An 18,885-nucleotide genomic window follows, 5' to 3' on the forward strand; every position below is an offset into this window, starting at 1 on the left:
ATTCCTATTTTTGCCTGGCTTCAAGCTGCACCAAAGGGGCACCTCAGTATTTCTATATTGGTAATCTAGATTGCCTTCCTTTTGCAATCCTCCTAACCACACGAGGCGACAAAGAAGAACATCGTATTTTGTAGAGTCAGGAGCACCTCTTCCTCACGCTCCCTCCGGGACACAAGGCGCATGCGCCACTCTTGCTTCCTCACACCTTCAACAACGGATCACTGCGCACGCGCGCCCTGGCTAGCATCCTGGGGCGGGGACACGCCCAGGTGCAGCTCACACCGCGGTTGGTCGGAAGAGGACACCTGATCTCAGTGACTTCGTCCGAGCATGCGTAGAGTGGCCCAGCGTGCCGGAGACCGCACGCTGAGGCGTGGGGTGCGCGACCTCACCCTCCCGCCTCGGTCCCCGCCCCTCGGCTTGCCGCTCCGCCCCCGCGGGGCGTCCCGGGCCGCTCGTCCCCTCCGCGGCGGCCGCGCGCGGCCCGGGGTCGCCGTGAGTACTCTCTAGGCTGGCGAGAGGGGAGGCTGGCGCGGGGATGGGGCGGGGCGGGGCGGGCGGGCGGGCGGGCGGCGGACAAGGTCCGCCCTGCCTGAGGGACCGAGTCAGGGATGCTGACGGGCTTCGCTCGGTTGGGCGGCTGGCGGCGATGAGCGGCAAACGGCTTCTTAACCGGGAAGGCCGGAGCTGAGGGCCTTGGGGGACACCTGGAGAAGAGGCCTCAGGCACTGCCCTGCATGCGCAGGTGTCCTCGCTAGCATCTTGGTCTTCTTCCTCTGCGGGTGCCTGGGTTACCGCTGGCCCGCGGGTGTCGCCCCTCCGCACCCCCTTCGCCCTTTGTTTAGTAGCCTAGTCCTTTTGACACTTCTGTTGGAGTGGAGTTCTCCTCTCCTAGCACACTGAGCTGGAAGTCAAGCCCAGGATGTAATAGTCGTTGAGATCAGAGGTGTCTCTTAACTAGGTATACGTTAAATGGTCACTCTGAAAAGTGCCTATGGACCTAGAGAAAAGGACCTTTGTGAGTCGTCCTAAGGCGTATTTACCTTTGGCATGATCTCATAGACATAGACCAAGCATGTTACAAGAGCTGCCATCACCCAAAATAAACATTGAGCTTAACAGCACACTTCTCTGGACACTCTTATAGTCTCTTTTTGCTAGAGACTTTTTTTTATATAGTTTCACCTCTGAACTGCTGCCTGTTATTGCCTCATCACATGAAAAAAAAATGGATAAATTTGGGACCTATCAAATGTTCAAGTTACTTATGCAAGTTGTGTGACCTCCCTAGGTTGGAGTATTAAATGTGTAACATGAAAACTTTGAACTAGGTCATCTTTCAGCCCCCTCTTTTTTTAATGTTTATGAATTCCATGTTCAACTATCTGCCTTTTCCCACGCTCCAGTTTTAAAATCTACTTTCCATCCCTGAGAGAAGGGCATTTAGTGCTGAAGAGTCAAGTTTTTTTTACTAAAACAGTCTGGTTTGAAAAGCTGGTCATTTCATAACTATCTTTTCCTTAGAAAAACTGATTTCCCCCCTCCTTTTAATAGCAGCAGAAAGCAAACAGCAAACCCTGAAGAGATGCTCAGTTTTTCTTGACTTCTACAGTGAAAGACCTTGAAAAAGTTGGCACTTCTAGCCTAAGCGGCCCTCATTCTACTGCTCACCCCAAGACAACCCAGGCTGGACTGTAGCGCTTCCCTCATCAACCAGAGCAGCATTTGACTGTTTTCAAATCTAAAAGAACCCTGGCCCCAAACTTCATAATTGGCACCTCAGCTGCTCTTTAAGGTGAATGAAGTCTTCATTTTTAAAAAAGCATTTGGTGTGACTTGTGTCAATGTTTAGTTGCAGCATTTAAGTTCTTATATATTTACCTCCTATTTAGCTTAGGTACACAGCTGAGGGATCATTTTCTAATTCAGTAAATGTGTTATAGAGACTGAGGACAGTGCAAACAGTAGAATCTTTGCTTATAGGTTACAGTTGGGCTGGAGAGATGGCTCAGTGGTTAAGAGCACTGACAGCTCTTCCAGAGGTCCTGAGTTCAGTTCCCAGCAACCACATGGTGGCTCACAACCATCTGTAGTGGGATCTGATTTCATCTTCCGGTGTGTCTGAAGTTGGAGCATTCATATAGAGAGCGAGCTTACAATCTGGTAAGAGATAACTGTAAGAGTGTTCAGAGCTGTGGGGAAGAAAGTAATGTGGAGGGGGACAGAGAATGAATGCTATTATGGGTATTTCATATGGGACAGTCAAGGTGGGACCTTTGACCGGACTGTGTATATCTAAAAGGGCATCCTAAAAGGGGAGAACAGTAGAGACAAGATGTATAGTGGGACTATATGCTTGCTGTGTTTGAAGAAACGCAGAGAGACAAAGGGAATCTTCCTTTAACCTTTAGAGTTGACTCTTAAGGAAAATATTTGATTTTATAATTGTAGCAGTTGTCAACTATGTACCAAAAGTCGGGCGTATAGGAAACCCTTGTGCACGTTCCTTAGCTTCATCAGTTACCATTTCTTGTTGCTGTTGTTTGTTTTGTGAGATGTAGCTCCTGGCTGTCCTGAAACTCATAACTCATTATGTGGACCACACTGGTAGAGAACTCAAGGATATCCACTTGCCTCTGCCTTTAAAATTCTGGGTTTTGTTTTCTTTTTAATTTTTTTTCTTTTTCCTTTTTTTTTTTTTTTTCCCCTGGAGCTGGGGACCAAACCCAGGGCCTTGCGCTTGCTAAGCAAGCGCTCTACCACTGAGCTAAATCCCCAACCCCTTCTTTTTAATTTTTGAGACAGGATTTCTCTTGTTATCCCTAGCTGTCCTGGAACACACTCTGTGGACCAAGCTTGCCTTGAATTCACCGAGCTCTGCCTGCCTCTGCCTTCCAAGTGCTGGGATTAAAGACACGTGCCACCATGCTTGGTTTACAGTTACAGCATTTTGCCAAATTCATTTCTTTTGTTTTCCTACTTATTTTATTCAGAACTGGGGTAATACTTAATTTTTTAAATTGAAAATAAAGTTCTGATTTGCCTTCAATGAGTTTTTAGCATACAAATAATTGTATCTTACTCATACCCTCCCCAAGGAGTTTCTGAAAGCACTTGTCAGATAGGAGGTTATCTCCTCTAAGAGCTTTAGTTGTAATTGGCTTTTGCATGTTGTCTTTTGATCAGTCAGATAGTACTGTCAGTTCAAGAACTGTCATGCAGAATTTGCTTTGGTGTGTGCATTATAGCCCTATATTGCAGCGGTTGCTAGGTTTACCTTGGTATGGGAGAATAGACTTCAGACCCTTGGAAGATGTAATGATTTAGAGGAATAGTTCTCAAATTTTATCATGCAGCATGATATCTTTAAGACTTGTTAAAATATCGTTGAGTTTTCTACTTCATTAAATCTCAGGGGGTGAGGGTGAAGAATTGGCATTTTAACAAATCCCCAGCTGATACTGATGCTGCAGGCACGCTATTCCACTTAGAACCACTGATGTGAAAAAAAATAAGGCTTGGTAGAATCACAGTAAGGACCAGGAAAACCCCTGAATTTGGAATGGGTTAGATTGAGGTATCCGTAGAGCCAAGAGAGGCTAGACTAGTGATTCCTAATTTTGGCTTAATAAGTAGAGCTTTTAACTGATTTGATATATAGGCTCAATTCCCATTAAATTTACTAATTGGTTGTGGGGTATGGGTGTGTGCTAGCTGAAAGTTCCCCAGGTGATCTCAATGTATAGGTGTTTGTGACCGGATTTAGAGAGCAGCAGAAAGCTTTAAAGGCCTTCTGACAGCTTTGACATTATCTATAGTTTAAGCCTTCCTAAGTTCATAGCTGAGTGTTTTTCTCCTGACCCGATGTAAGAGAAGGCTTCAGTGAGGCTGAAAATAGGCTGGTATAGGATGGAGGTCTTCTAGGACTAGAAGCGAGGAGGAGGTTAGTCTTTTCTGAGTGCCCATTGGACCATTGCTGTAACTGTGGAAGTTAGGTTCCAAGATGACCCTGGAGCATTGTTTAGTCATGATAGCTCAGTGTTTACCAGAGCATCCTTGGTGCTACTGAGAACTCTAAGTTAGATGACTGTTATAGAAAGGTTTGTAGTAATGTTGCTTTTTATTTTCAAGATTTATTTTTAGTTTTATAAATGTTTGTGTAGGGGGATCCACCGGAGTTATATAGCAGTTATGAGCCACAAGGAGTCCATACTGGGACTCCTCTATGAGAGCAGTTAGCAGTATTAACCACTGAGCCATTTCTCCAGCCCTCTTGGATTTATTTTTGAAACAGAGTCCTCTGAGTAGTCCAGGCTGACCTCAAACATGTGGTCTTCTGTCCCTTCCCTCCCCGCCTTTTACTGCTGGGACTATGGGTGTTTACCGTGGAGTTCAACTAAAACTGAAGTTTAAAAAGCAATAATGAGGGGCTAGAGATATGGCTTGTTGGTTAAAATGTCTGCCATGCAAGTGTGAGGACTAGAGTGGGTCACCAGAACCTACATAAATGTCAGGCGAGCATGGTGGCTATGTGTAGTTCCAGCTCTAGGAATGTGGGAATAGGATGTCAGCCAGCTGGCTAGCTAGACCAACCTGTATTGGTGAGATACAGGTTTATTGAGAAACCTTGTCTCAGGCAGAGAATGATTAAGAAAGATTGAAGTAAGCCTTGGAGACCTTTTTTCTTCTTCATATGTATACATATAAAGGAAAAAGTGATAATGCCCCAATATGGAAAAATAGGAGCCAAGAGTCTAAAAGAATCTGGTTCTTAGGGCTGCTGGGGATTAGTATTGTGAAAGCCATTCATAATGAACTCATTAGATACAGAAGCATTAGCAGTTGGTCCTTCCTCTGTTTCTTTTGGTTTGAAGGTTACTGTGACCTTATAAACTAGAGCAGAAACTCCAGTCCCAACTTGCAACTGAGTGGAACAGAAAGATGTATATTCTATTTGTAGAGTGCTTTCAGTTTGGTTGTAGAACTACTACAAATTGTGTGCGTGTGTATGTGTGTGTACATGTACACACATGTATACATGTGTATGTATATTTGCATGCATTATGCCTCTTTACATGTGTCTATAGGTGGATAAAACATATGTGTATATCTACTACCCAGCTAGTAGGTGGTGAACCCAACTGTTATCTACTTTCCACAGGACAGTGACTTATTACCACCACAACAGAGCCTGCCATCCCCAGCAGATTGCCAGCACCTATGACATCATCCCCTTCTTTGTCTCATTCTGTGGTCTGCTAAATGCTCATCTCGTTGGCTTGGATTTAGTTGGTGGTATGGAGGGGTGCTGCTTAGCACTGACCTGAGAGTGTGTGTGAAACCCACTGACCCAATGGTGAGGACTGACTCTTCATCTCTACTAACTATCATCTAAGGGGTAGATAGACAAAAATCTGACCACCTTTTTCTGGTATTCTTCCCTCTTGCCCTTTTGACAGTAGCTATTTGAAGTTGAAGGAAGGAGGAGTGTGGAAACAGTGTTACTTGAGCTGTGTGTAGGACTGTTCTCTTTGAAAGGAAGGGGGCGGGAGAAGTAAACACTCTAAGAGATAGAAGAGTTGGCTGTGGTAGCTTACCCTCCCTCCTCCCCCCCCCCCCCCCTTAGGAGACTGAAGCAGATGAATTGCTACAAGGTTCAGGCCAGCCAGGGTTACAGAGTGAGACTGTGCCTCAGAGATAGCACATAAAACAAGAGCTGAGGGAGTGATGAGGCAGCGCTTAGTGTGCTGTCCTCTGTCCCACTGAGTCAGCTAGGCTGTGGATGCTATTGGACTCAGGAAGAAAGACGTGCAAAGTGTAAAAGGACTAAGGCTCCAGCCATTCTGTCCCAAGGAATGTGAGGATCTGTCTCCCTGTTCTTTTATTCTATTCTAGTTCATGCAGTTACAAGGATCTAACAAAGGAATGTGCCTCTGGTTTTGTGTTTGTTTGTTTATCTCCAGGACATCAAAGGCCAGTTCTGGAATGATGATGATTCAGAAGGAGATAATGAATCAGAGGAGTTTCTGTATGGAGTTCAGGTGAGGTTGCATTCCCCAAAACTCAGTGTTTGATGGTTTAGATTTCATTGCTGGGTACATCAAGAAAGAAAGAAGTTCTGCTGAACAGAAATAAAATGAGATGTAATATTGATGTGGTCTGACATGAGTCTTTCAGAACTGATCCATTGTCCTTACTCATGCCTAGGACTTGTCATGCTGCGACAGTAGACGATGACTACGTCCCTTACGCAAAAGCTACCCAAATGCTAGTTAGAAATAATCGTTTCCTTCTCTCATTAGCCAGAGGTGGTCATGCCATCTTTAGGATCAAATCCTAGTGGCTCCTAGAGAGTACTCATTGTTACCTAGAACACAGCCTGAGCAAAGCTGCTCACATTCTCAGAATGCCCTTCAGAGAGGATTCTTCGACTTTACATAGAAGACAAAGTTAGAGAGGAAAAGCTGGAGCTTGAAGCATGCACACTCTTTAAACAACGTCTATCTGTTGACCTGCTGAAGTATTCTTAGAGACTTATTTGTGAAATTTGTGCTAGGATTACCACCAAGAACCTGTGTTCTGCACATCATGTCTCCCGTTCCTGGTGTATCTTCATGTTCTCATTTGTTTCTTTCTTTCTTTCTTCTCCTTTTTCTAACTCCGTCTATCCCTGCTACCATCCATAATTTTACTGCTTTATCAGGGGAGCTGTGCAGCTGACCTTTATAGACACCCACAGCTTGATGCAGACATTGAAGCAGTGAAGGAGATCTACAGCGAGAACTCCGTGTCCATCAGGTGGGACTCCAGGGTGACAAGGATCTTCAAAAGGCTAGAATTTCCTTCTTATGGCATGATGGACTGATGAATTTATGAATGTAGTAATAAAAGGTTTTTCCGAGTATTTAAAGATGGCTGACAAGAGGGTCTAGGAGTTAGAACCACTTCTTTTTTTTTTTTTTTTTTTTTTTTTTTTTTTAATTTATTATATATAAGTACACTGTTGCTGTCTTCAGACACACCAGAAGAGGGCATTATATCCCCATTACAGATGGTTGTGAGCCACCATGTGGTTGCTGGGAATTGAACTCATGACCTCTGGAAGAGCAGTCGGGTGCTTTTAACCGCTGAGCCATCTCTCCAGCCCTAGAACCACTTCTTAATTATTCCCCTTCATTCCCAATGCTTCTACTCCATTAGTGTCACCTTTGAGAAAGGCTTGACATGTAGCTAAGCTCTTAAATATCAAGCTACCTTGCACCCTTTCTCCTGTTGCCAGGTTCAGTTCTTTACATTGACGCTGTTGCTTTCTTTCTCTCTTAATGAGCCTCCCCTGTGGTTGTCTGTCTCTGTAGAGAATATGGAACTATCGATGATGTGGACATTGACCTCCACATTAACATCAGCTTCCTCGATGTAAGTAGTGCCAACAGCACATGTAGCTTGCTCTGTGGATTCTTCCATATAGACTTTGTGTCTTGTTCTTGAGTGTTATATTTGGAACATATATTCTATATCTCTGTCTTTCCTCCATCAACAAACAGTGTTTTCTACTGTTGTGTGCATGTGTGTGACATATAGAGGAAACTTCTAGTCCATTGTAAACCAGAAGCTATAAACCAGAAGTAATTTCCTTGTTCTTTTAGGAAGAAGTATCTACAGCTTGGAAGGTCCTCCGAACAGAACCTATTGTGTTGAGGCTACGGTTTTCTCTCTCCCAGTACCTTGATGGACCAGGTAAAGGGCAGTGACTTTGGGCAAGTGGGTAACCTGAGTGTGATCTGATCCAAAGTCCTAAGTTAACTGAAGTAGAGATAAAGTTAGAAATAAGACTTTTGTGCTCATCTGTTTCCATTTTTTCTCACAGTATCTTCGTCCCCAGTCATCTGATAGTGTTCTTCTTGATTTGTGGAATTGTTTCCTTTGATGATATCTATTTTTCCCATAACCTCTCCCTCTTTCTAATGAAGATATTCAATATTTATTAAATACCTTCTAGATCTACTGCTGTCTCAGGTTTTCTTTCCCCACCACGTAGACATGTCCAGCTCCTTGACACTCCAACACTGTCCTCTTCATAGTCCACACTCGAGAACTGAGCACTAGACTTACCCCACCTCTACAAAAGCCTCCTCACTTTACGTCATTGCAGGTTTGCACTCAGCTGCCACATCACAGCTGTCCTTTGCTGCAAGTGGGCTGTGTCTGAGTGCCTAACAGCTCCTATGTCTAGAATCTGAGGACTCTGTGGAAATTAGAGATTGCACATACTGGAATTTTCTTTTCTCTCTGCAGAACCATCAATCGAGGTTTTCCAGCCATCGAATAAGGAAGGGTTTGGGCTAGGTCTTCAGTTGAAAAAGTAAGAATTCTTTTTTTCTTTTGGTCAGGGACATGTGAGGGAGAAATGTACGTTAGACAGCTTTCCATTTCTGTGACAAAATACCTGCATTATTCAGCCTAGAGGGAAGAGAAGCTCACAATTTGAAGGTGTCAGCCTACAGTTCTTGACCCTGTTTAGATCTTTGACAGCATGCTATCATTGACAGCATGTATCATTGTGGAAGCATGTGGTAGAAAGGGTCTATTGAACTTAACTCACGGTGGCTGGCAAACATGGACAGACAGACAGACACATGCACACACGAGGGTCAGGGTACCAATCTGCCTTGCAAGGGTATAACTTCCTTCTGCTGATTTCCACCTCCCCAATAATCCCCCACTTCCCGATAGTGCCACAGACTCGGGGCTAAGCCTTCAGCATGTTAACCTTTAGTGGACAGTCATAGTCTAGACTATAACAGCAGATGTGTCAGAGCCTTGAATGCCACGTTTTCTTCTAAAAAAAAATCTTCCTCTCAAATATTCCCTGGAAAAGTTAAAATAAAATTGGGAAGCCAGACTTATGGTTTTGGAGGGAAAGCCTGTGATTTTTGGGTGTCTGATGTGACACTTTCTGGAATTTCAAGGAGATATTTGTCATTAGTGCTTAAGGAAATTAGTTCTCAGTCCTGGAATCGGAGCCACACTATGGTTTTCTTTTGTGGTTTCCTTAGTGGGGATCCAGGGGGCTTAGACAAGTTTAAATAACTGAATGTATTAAGATTTTTGTGCTAAGTGTCTGGTATTTGAGTGTTTGGTGCACAAAAAGAGCTACGTACATTTTTCCTACCTTCTCTTCCCTTCCCATGAAGGTCAGTACATATTTAACAGTTTAGAAGGACAGAGAGGAAGGTCGAATGGGCAGGGAAGGAAGGGCCATGAGTGAAGGAATGAAAGGAGGAGGATGAATGGGTCTTAAATATGGCTAAGAATCCTTCATATAGACTGAATGACTGACACTTGCAAGAATATGGCCATAGAAAGCATCTTGTATGTGGGAGATATTGATGATAAAGTGCAAGAAACAAAAGCTTCAAATCCAGGCAGACACTGAGCTTTTGGCTTAGGCAATGGGGACACTGAAACATGGTTGGTTGGTTTGTTTAATTATACATTTATTATGTGGGCATGTTTGTGTCATTGTACATGTGTCACAGTGTGTGTATGTAGATCAGAAGAGAACTTGTGGGAGTTGATTGTCTTTCTAATATGTGGGTTCCTGGAATCAAATTCAAGTCTTTATTTACTGAGTCATCTTGTCGGCCTCTGTTGAAAAGTTGGTTGGTTTGTTTTTGTTTTTTGTTTTTTTTTAAACATTTTTATGTGTATTATTTTGCCTACATGTATTTAAGTGTGGTAGTGCCTGTGGAGGCCAGAAGAGGTTGCTGGATTACCTGGAACTGGAGTTAAAGAGTGGTTGTAAGAGCCCACATGGGCTCTATAACTAAACCCTGGTCCTCTAGAAGACAAGCCAGCACTCTAAACCACAGAGCCATCTCTCCAGCCTCCACCAAAAGGCTTTTAGCCAAGAAAGGACATGGTCTGATTTTGTTTTCGAAAACCACTTTGGCAGCATGCAAAATACTACAATAATTTTCTTTTGTTTAAAATGTTATTGTTGACTGGTGGTAGCTCATGCCTTTTATCCCAGAAGCAGAGGCAGATGGATCTCAGAATTAAGGCTAACCTGACCTCTGTAGATCAAGTTTTAGGACAGTCAGGGCTACACAGAGAAACCATGTCTCAAAAGAAACAAATAACAGAAAAACCAGAGTTACTCATATTATATGTGAATGTTTTTCCTACATATATGCAAACAGAAGATTTACAGGATATAAACTTAGTACTGATTTAGATATATTGAATGTTCTGAGAATCTAGAAATCCTGGAAAATTACTCCTGGTTTCTAATCCAAATAATCTGGGTAACCTTACACTACTACTAAGGATGTGAAGAAGACAAACATGTTTGTAGGATAAGCGTTTTAAACATGCTGGTAAAGGGCAGCTTTGGAATATACACAGTACTCTGTGATATATCAAGTTGATAACTTACAGCAGCAGTTAGGGTTGGAGGAATGCATCAGTGTGGGTGGGACTTCCAACAGTGGAAGTGCAACTTTTAAAGGAGAATGAGAGGGTGAAAAGAAAATAGAATCAAGGGCCAAAAATGTTTAAACGCCTGAAGTATCCAAGAAGCAAGCTTTCAGAAGGGTAGACTGGGCAGAAGGAACACAAAAACGAGGTCAGAGGGATCTGGACCCTTCAGGAACAGTTCCGAGGCAGAGTGCATGGCTAGCTGAAGTGCAGGGAACTAAAGTATGTTATTGAGTTTGGGGAGGGAGGTGTGATCATGATCCGTAAAGACAGGAAGAGGCAGAGAGAGATAGAGCCCAAATGGAGAAGTCAGGCTTACCTAGGAGGATCACCTGTCTCCAGAGAATGAAGGGTTGGAGATAAAAGTTGAGGTAGAGGGGCTGGGGATTTAGCTCAGCGGAAGAGTGCTTGCCTAGCGAGCCCAAGGCCCTGGGTTTGGTCCCCAGCTCCGAAAAAAAAAAAAAAAAAAGAAAAAAAAAAGAGTTGAGGTAGAAATAGATTTTGTATTAGGATTGAAAAATTAGGGAAACAGACACCTCATGGTTTTCTCTAATGAGAAGAAAAAGAGATGATTGGTTATAGGTCAAGTTTTGATTTTGAAGAAGCTGATGAGATTTTTATCTCAATAGCATAGAGTAATCCTACAAAGAGTTTGTCCAGGACAAATGATTTTCAAGTTGGTTTGCAGGTGAAACCATACATTCAGGGATTCACCTAACACTGGCAGTAGGTACCTCATGGCCATAATTACTGCACTATTTGCCAGGCAGAAGGTTGTATTCTCTTCTATCCTAACACCTCTGTTCTCTTCTCAATGTAAACCTTTCCAGACCAAAGACTCTCCTTTATGGTTTCTCCAGAAATGTTCTGGCCCTTTGGGTTAGGTAATGGGAGTGAGTATTCCTAGGATAAAGAAGGTGCTTTAGGACAGTATTTCCGTGTACCAGTGTGATATCAAGGAGCTTTAGTCATATATTATTCTATCATCACTAGCTCTATATTCTGTGAGGCTGTGGATTAGTCCTATTCTTCTGCCTGATCTTCCCAGAATCCTGTGTATGTTTACATCCCAACAATGGAAGCATCTGAGCAACGATCTCCTGAAGACCCAGCAGGAGAAGAGACACAGTTGGTTCAAGGCGAGTGGTACCGTCAGGAAGTTCCGAGCTGGCCTCAGCATCTTCTCACCCATTCCCAAGTAAGCGTTTCTTCCGTAGAGTCTATAATTTCCGAATACCTGTCTTGTTTCCTTCTCGAATGCCTAGATTAATTTCTTCTGTCTTTTCTCTGAGTCCACTGAATTGCGTCCCTAAAGCTAGTGATAATAACATAAGGTTCTGGTCCTCTTCGTATCCTTACCCTTTGCTTCGATTCAGTATTTGTAACTCATCCCTTGTGTAAAGCACAGTATCTAGCTTTTGGAGGCATGTGTATTCATTGTCCCTATTTTTAAAGTTTGTTTGTTATATCCCCTGGAAGTGGAGTTACAGATGGCTGTAAGCTGCCATGCGGGTGCTTGGAATCAAACCTGCATCCTTTGCAAAAGCAGAGCCATCTTCCCAGACCTTCATTTTTCCATCTTATCTTCAGCTCTCTCTTCCTTATTTCTTGTCATAGACAGAGAAATACACACCAACTTCTTTCTCATATGTACTGATTTCTAGGCTCTGGAAAGAAACATTGCTCCATTTTTTTTTTTTTTCTTTTTTTCGGAGCTGGGGACCGAACCCAGGGCCTTGCGCTTGCTAGGCAAGTGCTCTACCGCTGAGCCAAATCCCCAGCCCCTGCTCCACTTTTTGACCCCGGTTCTATAGTTCTTTAGTGTCTTGTGATTCCCTGAAGGTGAACACAAAGCTACATTTGTGGTGTCCCAGGGATCACAATTGATGGTTGGACAGCTGATGGTTGGACAGCTGACATTAGGCAAGGTTTAGGATGCAACTACTTGCCTAGCGTAGTACTGAATGCTTAGTCCTCTCTCACAATAAAAGATCATTGTCAAAGAATTTACTTAGCCATACTTAATGACATGGTGACTTAGACTCTGCCTCCGTCTTTCTTCTATACTACAACCTAAAATACATAAAAATAATGATATGAAAGCTAATCGTTGTTATTCTCTTTTGACACTTTAAGATAACAATAGCCTGTCGCTTGGGTTTGTGATCGTTGGTAGCCTGTGATGTTCTTTTCTGTACTCTTCTAGAGCTCATAGTGAATTCCAAGTTTTATTATGTGTCTCTCTGTGTGTCTGTGTGTTTCAAGACAAGGTTTCTCTGTGTAGCCCTGGCTGGCATGGAACTCACTCTGTAGACAGGTGGGCCTCAGATTTACAGAGATCTTCTGCATTCGTCTCCACTGCTCAGCTTTGATTACTTTTTCTTTGCTCTTTCTCTGAAGGTCTCCCAGTTTTCCTATCATACAGGACTCCATGCTGAAGGGCAAACTGGGTGTACCAGAGCTTCGAGTTGGACGCCTTATGAATCGTTCCATTTCTTGCACCATGAAGAACCCAAAAGTAGAGGTGTTTGGCTATCCCCCCAGCCCCCAGGCAGGTCTCCTGTGCCCCCAGCACGTGGGCCTCCCTCCCCCAGCACGGACTTCTCCTTTGGTACATGGGCTGGGGATGGTTTGATGTGGGCATCAGATGGGTGGGGGTGGGAATGAAGGGGATAACTTTTTAAAGGGGTGGAGTGGGGTAGAGCTTTCCTGTCAAGTCCAGACACACATCATGAATGTATAGAACAGTATAGTTTTTAACTATTAAATTCTTGTATCTAAACTGTCATGTCTGATAGGTTTGTCTGATAGTAGTTTATAAAGCAGAGTCTGGAGATTGGTGTGACAAGGAGAATTCATGTATAATGTAGGTCATGGTTACTACTTGGTAGTAAGTTGCTGTGTGAGCCTGTTCTAACTTTGAAGATGGTTAAGACAGATAAACTTTTTCAGAAGCTTTAATAAAAACTTCTAAAGATCTTTCCAGCCTTGTGATTACTTAGGCTGATGTGAGCTAAGGCTTAGTAATCTTAGGAGAAACCTGGGTTTTGGGTTTGAATGAGGTGTGTTTGAGTTCCGCTTAATTGAAGACTAATGGACTCTGTCTTGTCCTCTTACTAGGTCAGTGGTCACTGCAAGAACATCCCCACTCTGGAGTATGGATTCCTTGTACAGGTAAACAAGTTCAGATCTTTTTTCCAGAGCTCTTTCCTGTTGCTCACCCATCCAACTGCTTTAATTTCCTAGCTCTTGAGTTACTTATTTCCTGAGTTGATTTGTTCCTAATACTATGAGTATTGATTGAGTAAATAAGAGAAAAGAGAGCCTGCATCCCATCCTTCAGAGGGTCACAGCATTATTGAGAGCATTTACAGCACTGATTCTTAACCTTCCTAGTACTCGACCCTTTCGTACAGTTCCTTATGTTGTGGTGACCCCCCCAACCATAAAATTATTTTTGGTGCTACTTCATAGCTGTAATTTTGCTGTTATGAATCATAATGTAAATCTCTGTGTTTTCCAATGGTTTTAGATGACTTTGTGAAAGGTTCATTCCACTCCCAAAGGAGTCTTGACCCCCAAGCTTAGAACCACAGACTTATAGACTAAATAGCCCCAAAACATGTAAATGTGAACAGCCTGATTTGAACACAAGAACAAATTAAGTCAGTGTTAAATAAAAAATTTAAAACCAACTAGTTTTAAGATATTGCTGTAAGAGCTCTGGATTTGTGCCATCTTCCTAGTATGGTGTATGTGTGTGTGTGTGCGCGCGTGTAGTGTAGTGTAGGAGATGGGCTAATTGCCTTAGGTGGTAGAAATGGCTTAAGCTCTACCCTCCAACATCTAATCTTGAATAAAAAGTCTATAGTGACTGTAACCACTTCAGCTGATTAATTAGTACCTGTTAATAAAATACTTTCATGGGAGCCTTTAAACCAGCATAGCTGGTAAAAAGCACTTGTTGTGCAAGTTCCCAGAGTGCATGGTAAGGTACAAGGACAGAATCTCTCTATGTAATAGCCCTGGCTGTCCTGGAACTCACTATATAGACCAGGTTGACCTAGAACTTTCAGAAATCCACCTGCCTCTGCCTCAGGAGTCCTCAGATAAAAAGCATGCACCACTGGTACCTGGCTTAAAATTTCACTTTTAAATTTAATTAATCAGAGGGGGAGAGAGTGTTTGTGTGTGTATGCATGCACACACTTGTGTACCATAACACTTATGTGAAGGTCATAAGACACTTGTGCGTGTTGGTTCTTTCCTTCTGTATATGGGTCACAGGCTTGACACCCTCCCCCAGAATTTGAATATTCCCATAGATAAATCTCATTTCTTGCAGGATACCTATGAGGTGCATAATGTTCCACTTTATAAATGAAAACAAGGCTAAATTTATCTGACTCTCCTAGTCATGTTTGATAGTAAATAGCGGATGTAGACGTCAACTCAAGAGTTCTGTCTCAAAGATCATACTGTTCTTACTGTGTAATTCGAGATCTACGCTAGAAAAGCTTAAACTATTTCCATTGTCTCCAAACAACCAGATAATATCTGTAATTCCAAAAGACATGGGTCTCTTCTCTCTCCAGATTATGAAGTATGCAGAGCAGAGGGTTCCGACGTTGAATGAGTACTGTGTGGTGTGTGATGAGCAGCACGTCTTCCAGAATGGGTCCATGCTCAAGGTATAGGCAGGCCCTGCTCTGACCCTCTTCCTTGACCGTCTCTCTTTTCTTCCTCGGCCTGTATTAAAGGATGAGTTCTGTCCTCAATCCTGTAAACTCTAGAAATAGTTGTTTTCTCTGGACTACAGACAGGGGTCTGGTATTGATCTGTGTGCACTTGGCTGTTTCCAAATCTCAGTGGGTAGGCAGAACGCTTAGCTATAAATTATAATCTATGTGTATATATTTAAGAGTAAGGAGCAGAGGGGTTGGGGATTTAGCTCAGTGGTAGAGCGCTTGCCTAGGAACCGCAAGGCCCTGGGTTTGGTCCCCAGCTCCGGAAAAAAAGAAAAGAAAAAAAAAAAAAAGAGTAAGGAGCAGAGTTCTAGAAACTCAGAAGAGAGAACCTCTAAATACCTTCAAGACCAGAGAAAACTTTACAGGTAGACAAAAATCACTCACACTTACTAGTAAGGCACTTAAAGTTTGATTAATAGTCCCTTTCAACATACCCTGCCCACCCCAGATTCTAGTCTTACTTTAGAATTGCATAAAGTCCGTTCTATCTCTCCCTACATCTTCCCAATGCATAAGCCATAGCTCCACTGTCTGTTTTATGTGTCCCTTTAGCCAGCTGTCTGTACTCGGGAGTTATGTGTCTTCTCCTTCTACACACTGGGAGTCATGTCTGGAGCTGCAGAAGAAGTGGCTACAGGAGCAGAGGTAGGAAAAAGACACTGGGGAATTAGAATCAGGAACAATAGAAGAGGCCAAGCATGGTGGCACATGTCTTTCTTTAATCTCAGGATTTGGAAGGCAGAGGCAGGAGGATCTCTGAATTTGAGGCCAGCTTGGTCTCTATATGAGTTTCAGTGCAACCAGAACTATATAGCAAGACCCTATCTCAAAACAAAGCCAAAACAAAAGCAAAGGAATCCAGCAATTTCATTCCTTGGAATTTAGCCTCCAAATATACTTTTATGCTTAATGGTGTTCACTACAATATAATGAAACAAAAATGGTTAAGAACACAGTCTGCTCTTCCAAAGGTCCTGAGTTCAATCACATGGTGGCTCATAACCATCTATAATGAGATCTGGTGCCCTCTTCTGGCCTACCAGTGTACATGTAGGCAGAATGTTATATACATAATAAATAAAAATAAAAATCTTTATAAAAAAATCTTTAAAAATGGATAATAGACTATAGGAGGTCCATTCAAATTATGGCCTATCCCTACATTGAAAATATTGTACAGATATTATTTATATGTTATTTGTATAATATTATTTGCTCCTCAGCAAGAGCATATAAATATATGTTATATATGTTATTTATACGCATTAAATTGTAATACACAGTTATGTCCAAAATCAAACACCAAGTCAGGCTTGTGGTGGTGACATGTTCCTTCAGCTTCCTAGCTGCTTGGAGGGCCAAAGCAGGAGGGTTTCTTCAGTTAAAAAGTCGCAAGTGCTTAGCACAGGTGAGGTCCTCAGATCATTCCCAGCCCTCTTTGCTCAAGAAAGAAAGAACAGATTGTGTATCAGAATATCTGAAAGGATACTCATCAAATTTTATAGTTAGTTTGGAGGAAATTAATTTGTTTGGGGAATTTGAGATGGTATTTCTTTTCTTTCTTTTTTTAAATTTTTATTTATATTTTTTGAGTCAACATTCCAAGACCCCAGTTATTTGATTCTTTAATTTTTTGTAAGATTTATTTTATTTATATGAATGCACTGTAGCTGTCTTCAGACACACCAGAAGAGATGGTTGTGAGCCACCATGTGGTTGCTGGGAATTGAACTCAGGACCTCTGGAAGAGCAATCAGTGCTCTTAACCTCTGAGCCATCTCTCCAGCTCCGGTATTTCTTTTCTTTAATCATTTTGCTAGTATTTGAACTTCAGGTAAAGATTTATTTTTATTTTACGTGTATAAGTGTTTTTCCTGCATGTATGTGTGTGTACTCTGTGGGTGGCTGATGTGCACAGAGGTCAGAAGGAAGGTATCAGATCCTCTAGAATTAGAGCTACAGACTGTTGTAAACTGTCAAGTGGATGCTGGGAACTGAACCCTGGTCCTCAGCAAGAGCATCAAGTATTCTTACCCATTAAGTCATTTCTGAAGACCTAGTATTTTTATAATTTTGTATTTTTCTAATTAGTAATGTATGAAAAAGTATTTGCAGTCTGGAGACCACTTGACTCCCAGAACTGGGCGGTCATTTAGTTTTTCCCCTTTCTTTTCTCCTAAGGTGGTAGATCTGCTGGTGGCCATGTGTAGAGCAGCTTTGGAGTCCCCTAGAAAAAGCATCATCTTCGAGCCTTATCCCTCTGTGGTGGACCCCACTGATCCCAAGACTCTGGCCTTTAACCCTAAGGTATAGTCATTTGAGAAGAAAAAGCTAATGAATAGAAATGGTAAATGGTGGGAGGTTGGGTTGTCATTTCAGTACCTACATTGAAGTAAAGGAGAGAAGAGATGGAATGCTTGTTTCTTGGGTACTCTTTAACTCTAGGGTTAACCTGATGAAATAGCTGAGCTGTCAGAAGAAGGGTAGAAAAATAGTACCTGTTATAATCATGAGGAGGAGAACATAGGTGTGGGCTAGGTGTGGTGGTTCATACCTGCAGTCCCAGCACTTGGACTGAGGCAGCAGAATTGCTTATGGTTTGAGGACAACCTGGATTACATAGTAAATTTCAGGCTAACTTAGGCTATCCACTGACCATGACTGGAAGGAAATTAAAGCAGAACAGCAGTGAAGGAGATAGGCTTTTTGGGAGCCAGCCAGACCTAGATTCCATCAGAAAACCTTTGGCTTCCTAGTAGACTGGTGCTAGGAAGGTACTTAATCTTTCTCATTTTCAACTGCCCTGCCCGTTATTTTAAAATTATAAAAATAAAGTTATAAAAATGAGAGGTAATATATATAAAATACCCTATGGGGGTTCTCCAGAAGAACAGCTAAAAGGCTGTGAATAACTGTAAATGTGTTCAATGACTTACTCACTTAATTACAGCTGCTAAAAGAGGACTAGCATGTATCTCCAGAGTTTCCTAATAAAATTCATATTTCCTTGGCACACTTAGGTCAGACTTAAACTTACCTTCTTTCTCATTGTATCTTTGTATCTGATTTGTATTTCTTCTTCTGATTCTTCTCATTGACTATCAATAGAAGAAGAATTATGAGCGGCTTCAGAAAGCTCTGGATAGTGTGATGTCTATTCGGGAGATGACCCAGGTATTTTGCCTTCTCTTTGCCTAGCCCCACGCCCTTTCCTGCTTGTAATTCACGGTACTAGAATAAGGATTCAGAGAAGACGCTCAGATTCTTAGACTTTTTTTTTTCTTTTCTTTTTTTCGGAGCTGGGGACCGAACCCAGGGCCTTGTGCTTCCTAGGCAAGCGCTCTACCGCTGAGCTACATCCCCAGCCCCAGATTTGTTTATGTTCCCTTTGTAACCTTCCCAGTTCCTGTTCTTTGTTTTGCTAGCTTTCTACCCCAGTTCTTTTCATCCTTGCGTCTCTTTCTGCTTTCAACACTATCTTTGATGCTGATCTTTCACAAGTGGTCCATATGCTAATGTTTTCCATAGTTCTTAGGGAATTAGAGAAGTGAGGGAAGGACCTCTGCTCGAGGTTGGGAGGGTGAAGAGGAAGCTCAAAAATGAGGAGCTAGATCCAGGGGCTGCATCTTCTGTCCTTCTAGGGGTGGGGCAGCCACAC

General features: G+C 42.5%; 1 protein-coding gene across 50 annotated transcripts in view; it reads left to right on the forward strand.

The window, feature by feature from the left end:
- The first annotated feature begins 430 nt into the window (after window positions 1-430).
- The window catches only part of Parp6 (poly (ADP-ribose) polymerase family, member 6), a 32,274-nt gene continuing 13,819 nt past the window's right edge, over window positions 431-18,885 (forward strand). For 6 of the 50 annotated variants that reach the window (XR_015626439.1, XR_015626432.1, XR_015626444.1 and 3 more), the window contains exons 1-16: window positions 431-495; window positions 1,555-1,795; window positions 1,984-2,163; window positions 5,162-5,356; window positions 5,964-6,041; window positions 6,704-6,798; window positions 7,356-7,416; window positions 7,647-7,737; window positions 8,296-8,362; window positions 11,528-11,677; window positions 12,880-13,090; window positions 13,600-13,653; window positions 15,075-15,170; window positions 15,780-15,872; window positions 17,409-17,534; window positions 18,336-18,401. Coding sequence is in view for 20 of the 50 variants with exons in the window: in XM_087561037.1 (XP_087417163.1) it covers window positions 5,354-5,356; window positions 5,964-6,041; window positions 6,704-6,798; window positions 7,356-7,416; window positions 7,647-7,737; window positions 8,296-8,362; window positions 11,528-11,677; window positions 12,880-13,090; window positions 13,600-13,653; window positions 15,075-15,170; window positions 15,780-15,872; window positions 17,409-17,534; window positions 18,336-18,401 (1,191 nt within the window). In the remaining 30 variants the exon portion in view is untranslated. 50 annotated transcript variants of the gene reach the window in all.

This window comes from Rattus norvegicus, chromosome 8, assembly GCF_021556685.1.
Source record: "Rattus norvegicus strain SHRSP/BbbUtx chromosome 8, alternate assembly SHRSP_T2T, whole genome shotgun sequence".
In the NCBI taxonomy this organism is placed as follows: domain Eukaryota; kingdom Metazoa; phylum Chordata; class Mammalia; order Rodentia; family Muridae; genus Rattus; species Rattus norvegicus.